Source organism: Humulus lupulus, chromosome 7 (genome assembly GCF_963169125.1).
Source record: "Humulus lupulus chromosome 7, drHumLupu1.1, whole genome shotgun sequence".
Taxonomy (NCBI): Eukaryota; Viridiplantae; Streptophyta; class Magnoliopsida; order Rosales; family Cannabaceae; genus Humulus; species Humulus lupulus.
Window position 1 is genome coordinate 198285703 of NC_084799.1, and position 21512 is coordinate 198307214.

Sequence of the window (21512 nt, forward strand, 5' to 3'; positions counted from 1 at the left end):
TTGGCGTTCGATCGAATGCAATATGCTAAGACCCTCTAGAATAAGCACACGGTCCGATCGGAGGTATAAAACTATTCCTTTGAGCCTAAAATGTGGTCCGATCGAACCGTACCTAATTCCTTAGGCCTTGGCCTCTTTCCTTCCAAATGCATAACCAACCTCTTGTGTTACTTACACGCATAAGGAACTTAGCATTATAGGAAAATCCCAAAAATGCCTCATTCTATAAACTTTAATAAGTTCAACACTTTAAGTACTTTTTAGGCACTTTTGAGCATTAAAATTATTTTTTCCATATGCGTTACATTTTTATAACTTAGACAAAATTTCCCAAGTATAAAAATAATTCTTATTTTTGATGAATTTTTTCTGTATGGTTACTCACCTCCCCATTTTCTATTCATTTTTGTAGATGAATCGCTCCGACTATAGGGGAGGTGACAATCATACAGACTTTGAATCATCCGCCCCGCAAACAATCGAGACTCCCTTAAATAGCAATTCCTCACCGGACTCGTCTACTGGTTGCACCCCAGAAGACCGTCTTCGCCGTTTCAAGCAGATCCTCCCTCGCTCAGCCTTATATCTTCTCCACGAGGAACAGTTCCTTCGACAAGCTTCTCAGTCGACGATGAGGGTGAAGCAATCTAACAGGCTCCCTCAGGAACACGATCCGCAGGTTACCCGTAGAGCACTACAGAAGGTGGTAAAGCGCAATCAAACCCGCAATACCACAGATTCAAGAAAGCCTTCTCAGAAATTTGCCACCGCGATCCTGGATTTGGCTGTCCAGAAGCCACGTGATGACGGAGAAGAAGAACCCTCCTGGTTCATTGCCGAAGCTTCAAAACTTAACCCCGCGCTATTCCAGAAACACATTGAAGCTTTAGGCTTGAGCGGGGAAAACGTGATATGCCCGGGCCCGCATCAAAGAGCTAATAGGCCTAGTGGAAGATACTGCGCCTGGTCCAGGCATCATGTACATGCTGGAGCAACACTCCCGCTACACATCTATTTCCGATCTGTAGAAGATTACTTCAATGTCTCCCCATTCCAGATCGCACCGAATGGGATCCAGGCACTCTCGGCGTTGTACATCCTTTACTTCCTGAATGGTTGGGACGAGCCCACCCCTCACGAGGTGCATTACCTGTTTGATCTTAGGACCAATCCTTCCCACAACAACTCAGGCTTCTTCCATTTTTATCATAGGCAGGGGGGGACTACATATCTCAACGGTATTTCTCATAAATCGAATCCCGGGAAGTATCATAGAGAATACTTCCTTACACTGGACATTGAGGCCAACAATTTGGCCTTTACACGCTCGGGTCCATTCGAGCGACCTTTGCCTACTAAAGGGATGTTCAAGCGGGCCCAGAAGTTGGCTGACATGAGTCTTAAAGAGAAGGATGTGAAAAGACTGGTCACCTTGGACTTCCTTCAGATGGTGGGCCTGGTGCCGTGCGAGCAGGATTTGGTGGTGGAAAGTACCACCAGGGAGGATGACAATACCGATCAGTCCAACGCAGGGACGGAGCCAGTGACTGATCAGCTTTCTCCTGGACCTTCTCCGCTTTCTCGTAGACCTGGCGACTTAGCTCATCCTCAGACGACGAGGATGAGTTCCTTGATAAGATCCTCAACGCAGGTAACACATGTCTAGTGAAAATATGAATATTTTTGATAACTCGGTAATTAGAGAGTAACAAAATTGTAGCATACACTTGTACACGTCTCATTATGTTTATTTCTCTAACAACCTTGTTTTTTTTTTCACCCTTTGCAGATTCAGACATGTTCAGAGAGTGCGTTGCTTCAAAGAGGAAAACTGGTGACGGGAGTGGCTCTATGCCTCCACAGAAGATTCAGAAGGTAGCACCGCCCAGTCAAGGGAGGCAAACTGAGGGACCGACTACACTTCCGCCATTGACTCCCTCTTCCCTTCCTCCTTCTGCGAGCCTAACTCCTACTCACCAGGGTAGTTCGAGCGAGCTCTTTCGTGATGTTAGCGACCTGGGCAAGGGACTTCTTGAGGATATTGGCCATGATGCATCGACGCTTCAAAGCCTAGACTCCTACCCTCGACTTAGTGTCAAAGTTGTCTTGAAGAGAGGACTCGCTCAATTGATGAAGGTAAGCATTTTTTCTTGAGACAATTTGTTATTAGTATTTTTACTTGTACTAACCTTTTGTCTTCCATGCAGTTACTTGTCACCATTGGTCATGCTCAGCTTCGAGCCGTAGACTACAAGGATTTGATCAAGGTGCAGAACGATCAACTGGTGGAGGCCAAATCCAAGCTGGAGCAAGCAGAGAGAACTGTAGCTGAACGGGACGAGTCTCTCAAAAAGCTTTCTGACGAGAACCAGAAGAAGGCTCAAAATAATGCTTCCTTGACAATTCAATTGGAGAAGCAATCCCTCGAGATTAAAGAGTTAGTTCGAGACAATGAGAGGTTAATCAGCGATAACGAAGAGCTGAAACAAGAAAAGGAGCTTGACTTGATTTGCTTTGAGGAGGCCAGTTTCGACTGCTTTTATAAGGTCTGGAAGCTGAACAAGCCTCTTAATCTTGATTGTTTCTCCAAGGAGGCTCAGGCAGAGGAGCTTGACAGATGTGAAGCAAGGGCCGCTGAAGAAGCTGCCAATCCTCCTGCACTCACCCCCGCCTCCTCTGCTTTATCATTCCGAGCGAGAGGGGCAGCCGATGCCGAGGAGGGAGTCGATCAACCCACTAGAGGAGCACGCCAGTGACTCCCTCTTCGTAGTTCATCATAGTTTACTTTACTTTGTATTTTTCTGCTCGAACTAGTGAGCTATTTTGACACTCAAGCACTTTAATCTTTCTTTGTTGACAACTTTAAACTTTTAAGTTTTTATTGTATATAGCAAAGTTCTTAGATGCCTTTAGTTTCACATGAGTATCTAGTTTTTTAACCTAGAAATTTTTTACCATTTCATAAGTCTATACTAAATATACTTCCTCATGCTCTTATTGCTCTAACATTTTATGAGCATAAATTTTATATTACACGAATATTGTTTCTAACTTAAAATTTGAAAAATTCTAAGTTACTTACTTAAGCTTTGTAAAACAAGTTAGCTTAATGGCTTTTTTAGACTTCTAAGCTTACAAGTCAGCCCTAACAAATATATTTGCTCGTGTTCTTATTGCCTGTGTTGAAATACATATCAGTATACCCTATGTGCCCCCCAAGTGATTGAGGGTTGATAAATTCTTGATCACTTGCTACTTGATCGAATTTGTTCGAGTAGTTACTACTCGTGAAACACATAAAATATACAAAAATATCTCAGTAGTTGACCACTACAAAAAATATTATTTAAACGTTGGTCCTTCATATCATGATACCGACCAGTTGAACACTGGCCGGTATATATTTACACTTAGTTTTTAGAAGACCTGTTTTGTTTAAATAATTATGACAGTTGAACACTACCAAGCAAAAATAATCAACACATATGCAAAATAGTAGCAAGATGCAACCACGCTGCACGTGGTCCCTTTTATTACTCGTAATAAAAAATGACAAAACGTGTCTAACAACGAGTTCCAAACAAAATAACATTGTTCAAGATAGTGTGACTGGGTAGCAAATAACCAGTTCACAAACAAAAACTTAAATAAAAAGTTAAGCGCTTGATACAAAGTTACTACTCTGCAAGCAGTATTTATTGATAATATTTTCTCAAGTGCTCGCCATTCCAGTAGTTCCTGATCAGCCCCCCATTCAACCGAGCAAGCTTGTAGGTTCCGGGTGGTAAGACTTGCTCAATTTGATACGGTCCTTCCCAGTTTGGTCCTAGCACACCAGCTGCTGGGTCTCTAACAAACACCTTCCTGAGGACCAAATCTCCGACCTGGAACTTTCGATCTCGCACTCTGGAATTGAAGTAGCGTGCCACTTTTTGCTGATGAGTTGCTACTCTGAGGCTTGCCTTCTCTCTTCTCTCTTCGAGGAAGTCCAATGATTCTGCCAACAACTGATGGTTCTCCTCTTGGTTGTACACAGTCCTTCTATGGGATGGTGGGTCTTTCTCCACAGGTAACATGGCTTCATACCCATATGCCAAAGAGAATGGGGTATGACCAGTTGCCGTCCGAGCGGTAGTCCTATATGACCAAAGGACCTCTGGTAACTCTTCTGCCCAAGCACCTTTAGCTTGCTCCAGGCACTTCTTTAAAGTGTCCTTCAGCGTTTTGTTCACCGCTTCAACCTGCCCATTGGCTTGAGGATGGGCAACCGAGGAGAAACTTTTGGTGATGCCATGCCGAGTGCGGTAAATATGTCGCTGTCAAACTGGGTGCCATTGTCGGACACTATCTTCTTAGGTAGACCATAACGACATATTATGTTTTTAACCACAAAGTCCAACACTTTCTTCGATGCAATCGTGGCTAATGGCTCGGCCTCAATCCATTTAGTAAAATAATCTACCGCGACCACAGCGAACTGTACTCCTCCTTTTCCTTTGGGTAACTTCCCGATCAGATCAATGCCCCACACTGCAAAAGGCCACGGACTTTGCATTTGCTTCAAAATATTTGGGGGCGCTCTGGGCACTTTAGAAAATCTTTGGCATTTGTCACACCTTTTCACATATTCCATAGAGTCCTCGTTCATAGTAGGCCAGAAAAATCCTTGCCTCAAAATCTTTTTAGATAGACTCTGCCCCCCAGCATGATCTCCACAAAACCCCTCATGCACCTCAGCTAATAAGTTCTTTGACTGGTCGGGAGTTATGCACCTGAGTAGAGGTAAGGAGTATCCTCTCCTATATAACACTCCATCCACCATGGTGTATCTAGCAGCTTGCCTCATGACTTTCCTTGCTTCTTTACGACCGTCTGGGAGTGTCCCTTTCTCAAGGTATGCAATAATGGGAGTCATCCAGGTGTTGACTATAGTAATCGGCATGGCCTCTTGTCTATCAATGCTTGGCTCCGCCAAGTATTCTATTGGAACTATATTCAGAGTTTCGGCATCTTTTGCACTTGCAAGCTTTGCTAGAGCATCGACATTGGAATTCTTCTCCCTTGGTACTAATTTGATGGTATACTCCTCGAACTGGGCTAGCAAATCTTTGGTTTTGTTTAAGTATGCCATCATGCGTAGGCCCCTTGCCTGGTACTCCCCTAATACTTGATAAACCACCAGTTGGGAATCACTATTTATCTCCACTGACCGGGCACGTACATCCCTAGCCAGCCGCAAGCCTGCTAAGAGGGCCTCATACTCCACTTCGTTATTAGAAGCATTAAATCCGAATCTTAGTGCACAATGAATTCGGTGCTTCTCTGGTGTGACTAGTATAATCCCAGCTCCTGAATGGTGCTCGTTCGACGATCCATCGACGAAAAGTTGCCAAGCATGAATTTCTTCTTTTAACCCAGTAACATTTTCCTGCTGGTCAGGGACCTCAACGATTCCGGTACACTCAGCGATGAAATCTGCCAAGGCTTGACCTTTAATAGCGGTCCTTGGTTGGTACTTGATTTCAAACTAGCCTAACTCGACAGCCCATTTAAGTTGCCGACCAGACGACTCCGGCTTTTGTAAAACTTGACGAAGAGGCTGGTCAGTGAGGACCTTGATGGGGTGTGCTTGGAAATACGGCCTCAACTTTCGTGACGCAAGTACCAAGCAATAAGCCAACTTCTCAATCATGGGGTATCGGGACTCCGCTCCTACCAAACGCTTGCTAACGTAATACACTGGGTGTTGCACCTTATCCTCCTCACGTACTAAGGCAGCACTAACAGCGTGTTCCGTGATTGCTAGATACATAAATAGGTCCTCTCCATCAACTGGCTTAGAAAGAACAGGAGGTTGAGCCAAATGCTCCTTTATTGCCTGGAAAGCTTGTCCACACTCTGTGGTCCACTCGAACTTCTTGCCTCCTTTAAGCAGGTTAAAAAATGGGACGCACTTGTCCGTTGATTTTGAGACGAACCTGCTTAGAGCCGCAATCCGCCCAGTCAAGCTTTGTACATCCTTTATTCTTGTGGGAGACTTCATCTCCATGAGAGCCTTGAGTTTCTCAGGGTTTGCCTCTATCCCTCGGGAGTTAACAATAAACCCAAGGAATTTCCCGGAACCCACTCCAAACGAACATTTAAGGGGGTTTAACTTCATGTTATACCTCCTTAAGATTGCAAAGCACTCCTCTAAGTCTCCCACGTGCCGCCCAGCTTCCTTTGAATTCACCAGCATATCAACTACGTATACCTCCATGCTCTTGCCGATTAAGTCACGAAACATACCATTCACCAAGCGCTGGTAGGTAGCTCCTGCATTCTTTAATCCGAAGGGCATCACTTTATAGCAATACAACCCTATATCTGTTCAGAAGCTGGTATGCTCTTCATCAGGAGGATGCATGCTGATCTGGTTGTATCCCGAATATGCGTCCATGAAGGACAAGGTCTCGTGACTAGAGGTTGCATCCACCAACTGGTCTATTCTTGGTAAAGGAAAACAATCCTTCGGGCATGCTTTGTTTAGATCAGGAAAACAATCATTTCCGCTATCCTTTGGAGTTTCATCTGATCCACTTGGGTTGTTTAACCCGTTCTCTCCTTTCTCAATGGCATCATCTAACTTCATGTACTTATTTGCCTGGTCCAAAAATTGTTGTAAAGTTGAAATTGGATGGCGGTGAATGCTGTCCCACAAAGGACTTCGATAAATAATACCCGAGGAGATTGCAACCATCTTCCCTTCATCTCCAACCGCGGTAGCCCGATTGGCTTCTCTCATAAACCTTTGAATGTAGTTCTTGAGAGACTCATCCTTACCCTGCCTAATATCCACCAAGTGGTTGGCATAAACAGGAGGGGTTCGGGCAGTACTGAACTGCCTGCAGAACTCCTTCCTAAAGCTCTCCCAAGAGGTGATGGAGTCGGGTTTGAACTTCCAGTACCACTCCTGGGCAGTGTCTGACAAGGTGGTGGGGAAGACTCTGCAGCGGTAGTCATCACTCACCCCAAGCAGCTCCATCTGATCTTCGAACTTTCCAACGTGTCTCACCAGATCTGCCTTTTCTGTATAAACTGGCAATACCAGCGCTTTGTATTTCCTTGGTGGTTGGGCTGCTCTTATTCTAGCACAAAAAGGGCTACCACTTCCGTGGTCTACCGGATCAATAACTGGTTTTTTTGACAAACTTTGTACTGCCGCCGTCAAAGCATCAAGCTGGGCTTGGATGGCTGGGGCCACTGCTTGGGATGCACCTTCGGGACCGCTTGGTCGGGCACTTCTATCTGGCGTATCCACGTCGAGTATTTCTACTGGACTGGTAGGACGGATTGGCTCCTGCCCTTCGACCGGAACAGTCCTCCTTCTGTCATCAATGATGTCCCTTAGGTCCTTCTGAGCAGTGTTCTTTCCCAACCGGTCAAACACTGTACTCCGAGTCTTCTCGGAAGGCCTACTAGGTGGAGCGTGCTCCTTGCCATTACGCTGGTTGGGATGCCGTGGTGGCTTCCCCGTCTGAGCTGGTTGATCATCTCCTCCTTGTCGATTATTATTCTTCTCCTTCGACTGGTTGGTGTGGTGACTGTCAGCTTCATCACGCCCATGTCCATCTTTGAAGTGGGAAGTCTCCTTGCCACGAGGAACTTTGTTGTGCCCCTGCTCTGAAGGTGTTTTCTTACTGCCAGACTTATGACTCCCTGACCTGGAAGTCTCTGTTCTGTGGCTCCTTGAGGGGGTCTTAGAATTCCCCCTTTGGGTAGAGGCAGTGCGCGATCGTACTCTCTCTTCTTCATGACCAGGTGGGTTACCACCATTCCTACCTGGCCTATCAGTTTCTTATGACCAGCCTCTGTGGTCCTTGCCTCTGGGGTGGGTGTCACCCCAGGCACAGCTTGAGCGTTAGCTCGGGTTAATTGCGTAGCTGCCTCCAGAGCAAGTGCAGCTTCGCGATGTCGCCTGTCGGCCTCCTCTTGCTGTCGACGGATCTCCTCGCTCCTAGCGTCCTTCTCTCGTCTCTGCTTGGCCATTTCCTCAGCAAAGGCCTCCTGCCTAGCATTGAACTGGGCCAACTCCTCTTGGAACGCGCTCATGGTCTCCTGGAGCTCCTCAACTTTAGGAGCTACATCCTCAAGCACGACCCTGGGCTCATTCTCACGATCTTGAACGTTGGGGCCTTCCGATCTTGCATGCTCCCTGGAGGTGCTTGCCCTCTTGGAGGCCGCGGTGGTGTTCTTAGGCGCCATATTGCTTCAGGGACTGTCTGTCTTCTCTTCAGGCTCTCAATAGAAGCACCAAAATGTTGACTGTGAATTTAGCCAACGACGTAAGAACGTCAACTACGACAAGCCTTCAAGAGAATTATAAACGACAACAGACAGTTTTTATCAATGAAAGTAAATAACACGAGATTTTATAGTGGTTCAGCCCCGATGATCGGTAATAGCCTAATCCACTTAGAGATTCTATTACTGTATTCACACTCAAGATCAGATGAACCGTGTCAACTGAGTTTCTTCAGTGCAAAATATTCCAGAATACAAAAAAGGGTTCTCTCAGGGAAAAACACTTTCTCTCTCTAGAACACACGTTCACTCTTGATTTTGCCAAAAAAAAGTCCCTTTACGATCCTCCCAACTCTCTATTTATAGACCTGGGATTCTCAACTGATATCCCCTTTCGATAGGGATATTTCATTATTTACCTAATATTTATATTAAAAAATAAATGTTTAAAATACAACTGATCCCTAAATTCAAGTGAGGATTGAGAGATTCCCGGACGCTTAGACCAATTCTCACTGAAGTAGTTTCGGGCAGTTTGACGTAGTCTCTCATGCATGTTGACTACTCTTCAAGCTTTTCGTAGGTCAAAGGTGGTATGTGCATGGCTCTCCTCGGACCAAAGGTCATGTACATTTAGCCCTCCTCGGACCAAGGTGGTCCGAGGGTACTTACTTTGCTTCTTACTTCGGGAAAATTCGAGGCATCCCCCTTCATTGTGTCCGATCGGACACAATAGCCTTCTTCTTTGGCTTAAGGTGGTTCAAACCACCCTCTTTGGCTCCTCCAGTCAAGGTCCGATCGGACCTTGCACTCTTCTCCTCAGACCAAGGTGGTCCGAGCCATCTCTTCTTGCCATCTCCTCGGAGCCAGATGGTTCAAGGCACTCCCATAGGCATCTTGTTCGATCGGGCACAATGCTCCTCTCCTCGGACCAATATGGTCTGAGCCTTCTTCATTCAACCAAGGTCCGATCGGACCTTAGACCTTTCTCCTCGGACCAAGGTGGTCCAAGCCACCACTTTACATCTCTTTGGACCAAAATGGTCCAAGGTACCTCCTATGAGTATGTCCGATCGGACATAATCCCTTTCTCCTCGGACAAAATTGGTCCGAGCCTATCCTTTTCAACCAAAGCTCGATCGGACCTCAACATCTTCTCCTCAGACCAAGGTGGTCCGAGGTATACTTTCCTCCTTCTTACCTCATTCAAGCCCAAGTATACCTCTTTCACATCATACCCGATGGGCCATTATGTAGCTTTCCCCTTGAGTAAAACTTGAGCCTTGGTCACTCTATGAACTCATTCGAGCCACACCTAACAAGAGGTCCCCTAAGCTTAGGTCCGATCGGACCTATTGCTTTTGTCTTTTGAACCAAAACCCAAACCTCCCCTTCAACTTCTTGGACTTGGCTCCAACTCAATTATTAGGGTCCTTAAACTAAGGTCCGAGCCAAGCAACCCTTAGACCAAATATTCTCTTCGGTCGGATGTATTTGGCTTGACTATCTATCCAATTCCTTAACTGATGTATTGGGCCATTACTAAGCTAGATCACCCCACTATCTCATGCCATGTGCCGATTTTACTGCCACGTCATTCTTTTCAAATTTTTGGGATAACAACTTTTTTTCTAAATTTTTCATATTATTAACTTTTGTATTTATAATAATTTTTATTTCAAAATTTAAATTTATTATTCTTTAACATATTTATAAAATTAACTATATTATTCTTTAACACATTTATAAAATTTGTATTAGTTTAAAAATAGTTGTTTTATTAATTGGAAAAATATTGTAAGAAATTAATGAATATTATAATTTTAAAAATAAACTAAATTATGTAATATATATAAATTATGTATTTATTAAAATGTCGTCAAAATTCAAATAAACAAATCTAAAAATATAATTAATAAATAATTTAATTTTTAAAATAAAATTACTTATGTAAATATATATTTATAAAAATTATGTATTTATTAAAATCTTAAATATTTCATATTATTAACTTTTGTATTTATAATAATTTTTATATTAAAAAATTATAATTAATGAATAATAACATTTTAAAAATAAAATAAATTATGTACATATGTATTTATTAAAAAGTTTTAAAGTATATTTTTTTTCTAAATTTTTCATATTATTAACTTTTTTATTTATAATAATTTTTATATCAAATGTTAAATTAATTATGATATCAAGAGTAACAATACTTTAATTTAATTTTATAAAAAAAATTATTTAAATAATTTGTCAAATTTTTTAATGATATTAAATATTACAATATAATATTTACAATTTTGATTTTTTAAAAATAATATATAATGGAGTTAGCTAGTTTCGAAGCCCCAACCTTCAAATCTTGTTAAGTTACTCTTTAACACTACATCAACACATCTTATTGAAGACTAACACCAACACATCTTATTGATGACTAATGAATATAAAAATATTTAAATAGGTGTACCAATTTTGGTTGTTTTTGAATTTTTAAACACAAAAATTGAAATATTATTTTTATTTTTGTTTTTTTATTTTTTTAAAAAAATATATGTTTGGTAATTATTTTTATTTTTTATTTTTAAAAACAAAAAATAATAAATGTGTTTGATAACTTTTATGTTTATTTTTTGTTTAACAATACAAAATGAGGTGTTGATTTGAAGAATAGAAGAAAAAAAAAACGAAAATTTGAAAAATGTTAAAAAAAAAATTTGAAAATTAAAAAATTCTATTTTCAAAACTTAATGAATTTTAATGAAATTTTTTAAAAATAATAAATAAAAATAGATTTATCAAATAAAATTTTATATTTAATTGTAAAATTTTTAATTAATTAAATAAAAAATTATTTTGTTAAGTGTTACAAAAAAAAAAACACCTTTATTTTTTGCCTTCACCCCAAATAGGTTATCATAATAAACACAACCTTACTACGTTTCATTGTTGTTTCTCAGCAGCCAAAGCCACAATAAGAAAAGGAGAAGGTTGTACGGCGGCAGGGGGCTCGGGACTGGGCTCGACGGCGAGTGGGGTGGTCTCGGGTCTGGGCTCGATGGCGCAGGGGCTGGGCATTTTCTCAGTCCATTCCGTCGTCACTCAGGTATGGAGACTCTCAGTCACCGCCCTCCATCTCTCAATCTCACTGCCCTCCGTCTCTCACTCTCTCAAGTATAGAGACTATTTATTTTTTATAATTGTTATTCTGTTTTTTTTTAATTCATTGTTTTGTTTTGGTGAATATTGATCTATCAGATTTCATTGTGCTCTCTATTGTACTGTCTGATTCTCTCTGATAAAAACAAGTCAATAAATAAATACATTATTATATGGTTTTTCTATTTTCTGGACTACATTTTTGCTGGGCTGCATGAATCTGGACATAATCACATCACTCAGCTTGATTGCATGACAAATAGTATTTGTTTAGCTTGCTCAAGTAGTGATGGATTTGGGTTTTCAGGACCCTATAGTATACTTCTAAATAATTTACATATATTTACTTATTTTCTCGTGTGTGGGATCTTTGTAAACTTCTTGTCAAATTCCTTTCTTTGCCTTGTAATATTCTTCTCTCCCTCTGTAGAACCTTTGACATATTCTTTGGCACTCATGTACCACAAGGCTTAACTGGAATGATTTGTGCTATTTTATATTTAGGATATGTTATGTTTTGTTATCTAACGTGTTTCATGATTCATTCTTTCATATTCAGCCATTATGTTTGTTTCCTAAATTTACATTATCTACTGAAGTACATATCTAATGAACCTCCCGTGCTTTTTATTTTCCTGCTAAACCCCCTTTGAGAGTATTCAATTTTATTATTGTGATGTTACATGCTTGTGAACCATGTACTGTATTTAATGTAAGATATATAGAATGGAACCGTGCTTTTTTTTCTTTCTCAAATATGGAGTTTTACTTAGTTTGCAAGCATATGTTCCTGGGATTCTGTTACATTTTGGATCACAGCTTATGAGAACATTCCTTTTCTTTTAATTCTTTTGAAGGAATTGGCACCTGAATCAAACCAAGTTCAACAAACTGCCCAAGCCGCTGGAGAGATTTTTACATATTCGGGTGCTTCACAGGAGGGCAGAAGTGCAGAAAAAGGGAAAGAAAAAGGAAGAAAAGGATACGGAGAAGAGTAAAGACCCTGAAAAAGAGAAAGGGAAAGAAAAAAATGCTGATAAGAAAGGAGACACTGAAAAAGAGAAATTAAAAAGTATTGAAGGGACAAATTTAGATGCCTTATTGCAGAGGCTTCCAGGTTGTGTGAGCCATGATCTTATAGATGAATTGACAGTAAGTATACTCCTGAGTCCCTGTTCTTTGTTACTATGAAATTCGACTACAATTATACGTCTTTAATCTTCTTTGTTGTTCGTTTTTTTAATCTGTATTCATATAATTTTTTTTTGCTTTGATATGTGAACTTCTACCTTGAAGATGTTACTAATTGTTGTAATATACATACAGGTAGAATTTTGTTACTTGAATTCAAAAGCAAGTCGAAAAAAGCTTGTGAGGGCATTGTTTAATGTTCCAAGGACTTCATTGGAACTGCTACCATACTATCCACGCATGGTTGCCACATTATCAACATGCATGAAATATGTTTCTTCCATGCTCCTACAAATGCTAGAAGAGGAGTTTCATTTCTTAATTAATAAAAAGGTACGTTTTAAAATATATTTGTACAAGGCTAAAACTTGAAGTGGATAATATTCTAAATTATTTTGTTATTATCATTTTGATGAGCAATCAAGATTTTCAATTGAATTATATTTTGTCGCAGGATCAAATGAACACTGAAACAAAGATTAGGAACATTAGGTTTATTGGAGAACTATGCAAGTTTAAAATCGCACCAGCTGGTCTTGTTTTTAGTTGTTTGAAGGTAATGTCCTAGTTGCTGTATATATATTCATTTCTGTTATATTTGTTTGAAGGTAAAATCGCACCAGCTGGTCTTGTTTTTAGTTAGCCTTGTTTTCCTTTTATCTTTGTTTATATATATATAAATAATGTTAGGTTATTTGTATTTATAAGATATAATATTTAAAGTTTAAAATTTGTATTTAGAAGATGTAATTAGATACTTTAGACACTTTCTCTTGATTTTGACATCATAATCTTTTATGATGTTTGTGCTTATAATAATTGTTCCATGTTTTTTAACTAATCAGGATGTTTTGTTTATTTTTTATTTTTTTGTGAATAAATTATAGTCTTACTATGTTTCGTGTTTGTTTTCATCAATTGTATTTATAACTTCATATTGATGATTTCAATTTGTTTGATGCTTGATGTATGATATTTTGGTTTACTCTTATGGACAATTGCCTTGAAATTGCTTTTAACAGTTTGGGTTCAAAATGATAATTTGTTTTGTGCTTGTGCAGGAATTCATCACTTTGAAGAATGATTCTTCATTGTTTTCATAAGGAGATTGATTAACTTTGTAAGTTTGGGCTTTGGCTATAATCAAATATATTTTCTGGAATATCTTTCTGTTAGATCATAATTTGCTTTAGTTCAAAACTTTCAAAGTTTTGAAGACTTTTTGTTAAAAGAAATTGGATTTTGATTTTTTCCTTTTAGACATTATTGGTGTTTTTGAGGGTTATATTCTTATTTATGTATAGAGTAAGGAGACTTTGAGTGTTTTATATACTAATATGCATTAAAATACGACATTGACGATATTTAGTCCTGTTTATAAGGTCATTTGGTTTTCAAGAGAAAATAAAATCCAATATATGCATTAAAATGAGATAGATGTGAGTGAACTTATTAGTTAATAAATAATGTTTTGGAAATTTGCATAGACAATTACATGAGAAGTAGCAGTAGAAAGATTGTCTTGCAGCTCATCACAAGGCGATGAAGAATGTAAGAATGAGATGATATTGATATCCAAACTTCAACATAGAAATCTTATTAGGCTAGTTGGCTCACTCTTTTAGTTTTCTCTCTCTATGAATCTGATTATATATATTGTTGTATATATATATAAATAAATATATGTTTTTTGTTGTATTAATTCTATTCTATTTTTTTGTATGAAAGGGGAAATTTTTTGGGTTTGTTATGTTCGGTCCGTCTCTCTCTCTCGGCATCCTAGCTACTCTGGTATGTATTTTATTATCATATTGGAAGTTAAAGTTACAATGTAACTACCCAAATTCACTAATTAGGCTTAAGGGCCTTGATTAGTGTGCCTGGAGGGCATAATGGAGATTATGTGTGATTTTTATGGTTAAGATGCATGATTATGATTTTAAGCATGTTATATGACTATGTGTATTATGTTATGTGATAATTATTATATGTTAATCGTACCACGTGGGTGTGGTGATATCAATGTGATGCACGTGCCGAGACGGTCTTAGAAAGCTAGATAGTGGTAACTGGTGATTTGGTAACCTGTGTAACTGTTAGTAACCATAGAGGGTAACAAGTTTTGTTGGAGAGGTGGTAGAATTGTAAAGCTAGTAAAAGGACAAGTAAGGCCTTGAGTTCTAGTTAGAAAGGGATATTAATGGAGGGATAAATTGGTCTTTTGGCAGTGTATAGGTGAGTTTGAGCTGAAGGAAAATTCAAGTACGAGTAATACATTGAGAAATTGGTTTTATGCTGAATTTTGGGAGACCTAGAAAAAGAGCAAAAGTAAGATAGAAGAGGGAAGTTGAATTTGGCTCTTGGAAGGTGAATCAAGGGAGGTTTGAAGTTATCAATCAAGCTTAGGCCAAGAATACTCAGAGGTAAGGATTTAGCTATGATATATTTAAGTTTCAAGTCTGGTTTTTGGTTGATAAGTATGAATTGAAACAAGTTGGTGGCTGGTTTTGTATGAATTCAGAGTTGGGTAATTAAAGGGGAAGGAGGTTTGAAGCTAGAGGTTGGACTCTCCATTCAAGGTAAGGATTCTGTGCAATTGTGAAGCTTATTTCTGTTATGGATTAGGAAATTTGGGGTAAGGTTTGGGTTTGGGTTCAAGTTGTTTTTAACTTTCTGGTTTGAGTTACTAAAGCATGGAACTCAAGAGTGAATTTTGGGAATAATTGTGTGAATGAGCTTGGGCATGACGTTTCTAGGTTTCTGTGTGGTCTATAAGGGATTTAGAGTTGGTTTTGGGACTTAGGAAGGAGTTTGGGGTGTTTTGGAGTGAGTTGGGTTCGGGAAAAACGCAAAAGAAAACCCAGAATTTTGGGCTTGAAAAGGTGCGCCGCGGCGCAAGGCTGTTTCTGGGCGTGAAGGGGTCTCTGACTTGCTGGGCGCCGCGGCGCAATGGGGCTGCGCCGCGGCTCAAGGCCAATTTCAGGACATGAATTTTTGCAATTTTGAGCCTTTGCTCCAAGGGTTCGGGTGGTGCCTTCGGTGCATTGTTTTAGTGATTTGGGGGTTCTGAGAGTGTGGGATTGGTTCCGGGGAGGTAGCTTTTGATTGATTAGTGACAAAGGATGTTTCATTTGTGTTGTGATTAGGACTTTGGAGAGGCTCGGGGTAGAGGACCGTGCTCGCGGCTTCGTGGCATCGGAAACTAGTGAATTGAAAGGTAAGAAAACTGCACCCGGGTAAATGTTGGTGATGGAACTAAGTGCTCCCAAGAATTGTGTCGTGTCATGCCTAGTATGTGGAATACTTGACTATTGTGACTGATGATGTATCTGAGTTTATGTGGTGCAATGTAAGATAATAACTTGTCAGCTAATTGTTCATGCTCTATTGTTGTTGTGTTTTCTTGCTGGGCCTTGGCTCACGGGTGCTACGTGGTGTAGGTAAAGGCAAGGGCAAGCTGGACCAAGTCTGAGGTGGAGAGCTCCGAGGCAGAATGTACATAGCCAGCGGTTCGACTGCCACGGTCGAGAAGTGGACCAGGATAGGGATCACCTAACTACTAGTTTTTCCTTAGCATGGCCAGTTGATGTATATAAACTCTAAGTCTTTTGTAAACGGTCTTTGAACTTAATATTTTTGGGATCCCATATAACAGATAATACTTTTTAATGGAAATGTGGCTTTTGAGACCAAAACTCTTTTAACCCTAGTTCCTTAATAGTTTCAATAACACGATTTTATTTAAATGACTGGATTAGCAAGTCTGGCACTTATTAAACACACAGTGTAACGGTCTTGGCAATCCAGGGCGTTACAACTTGGTATCAGAGTGTCCTAGGTTTATGGGTCCTGAAGACTGGCTGGGTATGTACATTCGCTACGGGAGACAAGCTCAACTCAGGGTTTGGTAATTGTGTATGCATGATTATTTGCTTAAGTGATTTGAGTGAGATGTGATTGTTGATATTTGCTTGATGAATAGGGAGCATGAGATACTGATATGGCCTGGCCCTTGACTAGGGAGCGTGCTTATTAGCAATGCTGTGCATGTGGATGAATATCTGGATAAATTGCTATACTTTGATTGCTTGTGAATGAGTGGAGTTTCATTGATGGGTTATGGAAAGGTTATTACCCTGTCATCATAGCCTAATTGCCGAGTCGTTGATTGCAGATTGACTTGAATAGTTATGCGTTCAAGGAAATCCACACGACTAGCCTGCAGGTCAGGGGCTAGAGATGATGATCAGGGCCCAACCCCTCCGCCAGTCCCTGAAAACTGGCAGCAGTTAATGGCAGAAATGCAAGCTAGGCTTCAGAGCCAAGATGAACAGATTCGAATTCTGCAGCAGGCTCCATCTGGGAGTATTTCCCCTACTGTGCCACCGGCGTTAGCACCTGTGGTACAGCCAGTTGATGTTGGGAACAGGATGGAATTGTTGTATGAGCGGTTTAGAAAGCAACAGCCCCCGACCTTTGAGGGTGGACCAGATCCACTGAAAGCTGAACAGTGGATGACTTTGATTACTACCATTCTTGATTTTATGAGAGTGGAAGGACATGACAGAGTGGACTGTTCCACTTATATGCTGAGGGATGATGCCCGAATCTGGTGGGAGGTGGCATCATAGACTAGAGAGGTTGCTGCATTGACTTGGGAAGGGTTTAAGGATTTGTTCAATCAGAAGTATTATAATGTTGCCATCAGGGCAGCAAAAGTGAATGAGTTCGTGGGGCTGATTCAGGGTAGTATGACAGTTACAGAATATGCCTTGAAATTCGACAGACTTGCAAAGTTCGCACCAGATCTTGTGCCTACTGATGCAGCCAGGCAGGAAAGATTTGTTAGAGGGCTGAATGTTATGATAGCCCGAGATGTAAGAATTACCACAGTTCCTGGAGTGACTACTTATGCCCAGGCTGTGGAGAGGGCTCTTACTGCTAAGGAAGCAGAGAATAGGATATGGAGGGATATTGCAGCAAAAAGGGAGGGCCGCAGGGCGGTGCCTCCATACTTTGGTTCTGGTAGGGGCGGAGGCTCCAGTGATTTGAAAAGAAAGACTGCCGATGCTCCAATCACTCCTAGGTTTGATAGGGGAGGTCGGGGTACTCAGGGTGGCCGTCAGGGAGGCAGTGATTCGTGGAGGACTTACCCAGAGTGCACGAGGTGCAGAAGACGCCATCCGGGCGAGTGTCGGGCCAAGGCCTGCTATGTGTGTGTGGTGGTGGGACACCTCATAAAGGATTTCCCGACGGTGAAAAAGGGGGAGACAGGAAAGGTGGACAACTTGACTCCAGCTTGAGTGTTCACCCTGACGCAGGCGGAGGCCGAGGCTAGTCCCTCGGTGGTGACAGGTCAGCTTTCTAGTGCTGGCACTCCCTTTATTGTTTTAATTGATTCTGGTGCTATGCATTCGTTTGTATCTAATAGGGTGATTGATAGATTGTGTAGGCCTAGTGAGTATAGTGCTTCAGGGTTTGGGACTATATTGCCTACAGGTGAGCTGGTAGTATCTAGAAGGTGGATTAGAGCACTGCCAGTGATAGTTGATGGTAGGGAGTTATCAGTAGACCTGATCGAGTTGGGTATGGGGGACTTTGATACGATTCTAGGTATGGATTGGTAGGTTAGATATGGGGCTACCATTGACTGTAGGAAGAAGATGGTAACTTTTGAGCCAGAGGGCGAGGATCCCTTTGTTTTTGTGGGAGCGGTGCATGGACCCCGCGTACCCAGGATATCAGCATTGAGGGCCAGAGATCTATTGCAGGGAAGATGTATAGGCTTCTTGGCTAGTGTGGTGGATACAACCAGAGTTTAACTAGTTAGACCGGAGGACACCAGATTGGTTTGTGAGTTCTTGGATGTGTTTCCTGAGGATTTGCCTGGGTTGCCACCGCGTAGAGAGATTGAGTTTGTTATTGAGTTAGCCCCAGGGACAGAGCCAGTGTCAAGGGCACCATATAGGATGGCACCGGCGGAATTGAAAGAGTTAAAGATACAGTTGCAGGAGCTTCTAGATTTGGGGATTATTAGACCTAGTTACTCGCCGTGGGGTGCTCCAGTCTTGTTTGTTAAGAAGAAGGACGGGACTTTGAGGATGTGTATTGACTATCGAGAATTGAACAAGTTAACTATTATGAATAGGTATCCCCTACCAAGGATTGACGACTTGTTTGATCAACTGCAGGGTAAGACGATGTTCTCAAAGATTGATCTTCGATCTGGTTATCACCAGCTGAGGATCAAGGATGAGGACATACCTAAGACGGCCTTCCGGACACGGTATGGGCATTATGAGTTCTTGGTCATGTCTTTTGGTTTGACCAATGCCCCAGCAGCCTTCATGGATTTAATGAACAGGGTGTTCAAAGATTTTCTAGATCAGTTTGTTATAGTCTTCATCGATGACATCCTGGTGTATTCCAGCTCAGAGGCAGAGCACGAGTTCCATCTTCGACAGGTTCTCCAGAGGTTGAGGGAGCATCAGTTGTATGCTAAGTTTAAGAAGTGTGAGTTCTGGTTACCTGAAGTGACATTCCTTGGACACATTGTTGGTGCAGATGGGATTAAGGTGGATCCATCTAAGATAGAGGCAGTTAGAGATTGGCCGAGGCCAAGGAATGCCTCGGAGGTGCGGAGTTTTCTGGGATTAGCAGGGTACTACAGGCGGTTTGTAGAGGGCTTCTCAAAGATAGCAGCACCCATGACAGAATTGACAAGAAAGAATTTGAAGTTTATCTGGTCAGACAAGTGTGACGACAGTTTTCAGGAGTTGAAGCGACGGATTATTACAGCGCCAGTGTTGAGTTTGCCTTCAGGGGAAGGGAAGTTTGTTGTTTATTTCGATGCATCGAGGTTGGGCTTAGGTTGTGTGTTGATGCAGAATGAAAAGGTTATAGCTTATGCGTCACGACAGTTGAAGGAATATGAGCAGCAGTATCCTCCTCATGACCTAGAGCGGGCAGCAGTGGTTTTTGCCTTGAAGATTTGGTGGCATTATCTGTATGGGGAGAAGTGCAAGGTGTACACTGATCATAAAAGCCTAAAGTATTTCTTTACACAGAAGGACCTGAATATGAGATAGAGGCGTTGGCTGGAGCTGGTAAAGGATTATGATTGTAATATTCTTTATCATCCAAGGAAAGCCAATGTAGTGGCTGATGCATTGAGCCGCAGAGGTCCAAGTCAGTTATATAGCGCTGTTCAGATCTCGAGGGAGTTGGCTGATGAGATGATTAGAGCAGGGATAGAGTTGGTGGTGGGCTGGTTGGCTAATATTACTCTACGGTCGACCCTGCTAGAGCGGATCAGAGAGGGGCAGTTGGCAGATGCTCAGTTACAGAAGGTTAGAGAGGATGTCTTAGCGGGATTAGCTAAGGGCTACTCTGTTTCTAAGGTTGGTTTACTTCGGTATCAGGGACGGATTTGTGTTCCAGCTGATGAGGGGATTAGACGAGAGATAGTAGATGAGTCGCATACGACGCCGTACTCACTTCATCCGGGTACCACGAAGATGTATCAGGATCTATGGACTTTGTATTGGTGGTCCGGGATGAAGAGGGATGTGGTTGAGTACGTTGCCAGGTGTTTGACTTGTCAGCAGGTGAAGGATGAGCACCAGTGACCAGCAAGGTTGCTTCAGCCATTGGGTATTCCTGAATGGAAATGGGAGGACATTACCATGGATTTTGTGGGAGGTTTACCCAGGATAGTGGGACTTCATAACTCGGTGTGGGTGATAGTGGATAGATACACCAAGTCAGCCCATTTTCTTCCAGTGAGATCGACATATATTGTGGATCAGTATGCAGAGCTGTATGTGAGGGAGATCGTACGTCTCCATGGGGTTCCTAAGTCTATAGTGTCAGACCGAGATCCTATTTTCACTTCCAAGTTTTGGGGTAGTTTACAGAAAGCTTTGGGAACTCAGTTGAAGTTTAGTACAGCCTTTCATCCTCAGACTGATGGGCAGTCTGAGAGGACGATCCAGGTATTGGAAGATATACTCAAAGCCTGCGTGATTGATTTTGAGGGTTCATGGAGTAAGTACCTTCCGTTGATTGAATTCTCGTACAACAATAGTTATCAGTCAACGATTGGAGTGGCTCCCTATGAGATGTTGTATGAGAGGAAGTGTAGATCACCCATCCATTGGGATGAGATGGGTGAGAGGAGATATTTGGGGCTAGATATGGTACAGAAGACAAGTGAGGCCATAGAGAAGATCCGGGCTAGGATGCTCGCATCGTAGAGTAGGCAGAAGAGCTACGCTGATCCTAAGCGTAGGGACGTGGAGTTTAAAGTTGGGGACCACGTCTTCCTTCAAGTTTCACCTCTGCAAGGGGTGAGGAGGTTTGGTAAGAAGGGCAAGCTAAGCCCTAGATTCATTGGACCATTTGAGATCCTGGAAAGGATTGGTCAGGTGGCTAACAGATTAGTTTTGCTGCCATCGTTGTCTGGAGTTCATGACGTGTTTCATGTCTCCATGCTTCGGAAGTATGTCTCAGATGTGACTCATGTGTTGAGGCATGAGGATTTGGAGTTACAGGCAGATTTGGCTTATGAAGAGCAACCAGTTCAGATCTTGGACCGAAAAGATAAGGTGTTGCGGAATAAGAAAATTCCTCTGGTTAAAGTGTTGTGGAGGAATAGTAAGGTCGAGGAGGCGACCTGGGAGCTTCAGTTAGCGATGCGGGATCAGTATCCCGAGATGTTTAGGTAAATTTCGAGGACGAAATTCTCATTAGGAGGGGATAGTTGTAACGACCCAAATTCACTAATTAGGCTTAAGGGCCTTGATTAGTGTGCCTGGAGGGCATAATGGAGATTATGTGTGATTTTTATGGTTAAGATGCATGATTATGATTTTAAG

The 21512-nt window shown here is 41.6% G+C and overlaps 1 protein-coding gene across 1 annotated transcript; it reads left to right on the plus strand.

Moving 5' to 3' along the window:
• Positions 1-631: 631 nt before the first annotated feature.
• Positions 632-13758, plus strand: LOC133792556 (regulator of nonsense transcripts UPF2-like). The gene is made up of 5 exons (XM_062230463.1): positions 632-828; positions 12303-12597; positions 12772-12969; positions 13091-13192; positions 13698-13758. The coding sequence occupies exons 1-5, from the start codon at positions 632-634 to the stop codon at positions 13737-13739; spliced, it is 834 nt and encodes a 277-aa protein (XP_062086447.1). The 3' UTR covers positions 13740-13758.
• The last annotated feature ends 7754 nt before the right edge of the window (positions 13759-21512 follow it).

Excerpts from the sequence above, each read along its gene's own strand:
- LOC133792556 (XM_062230463.1), top strand. The coding sequence starts at position 632 with ATGAGGGTGAAGCAATCTAACAGGCTCCCTCAGGAACACGATCCGCAG. Across the intron at positions 829-12,302 it reads GGAGAAGAAGAACCCTCCTG|GAATTGGCACCTGAATCAAA; the intron begins GTTCATTGCCGA and ends ATTCTTTTGAAG. Across the intron at positions 12,598-12,771 it reads ATCTTATAGATGAATTGACA|GTAGAATTTTGTTACTTGAA; the intron begins GTAAGTATACTC and ends ATATACATACAG.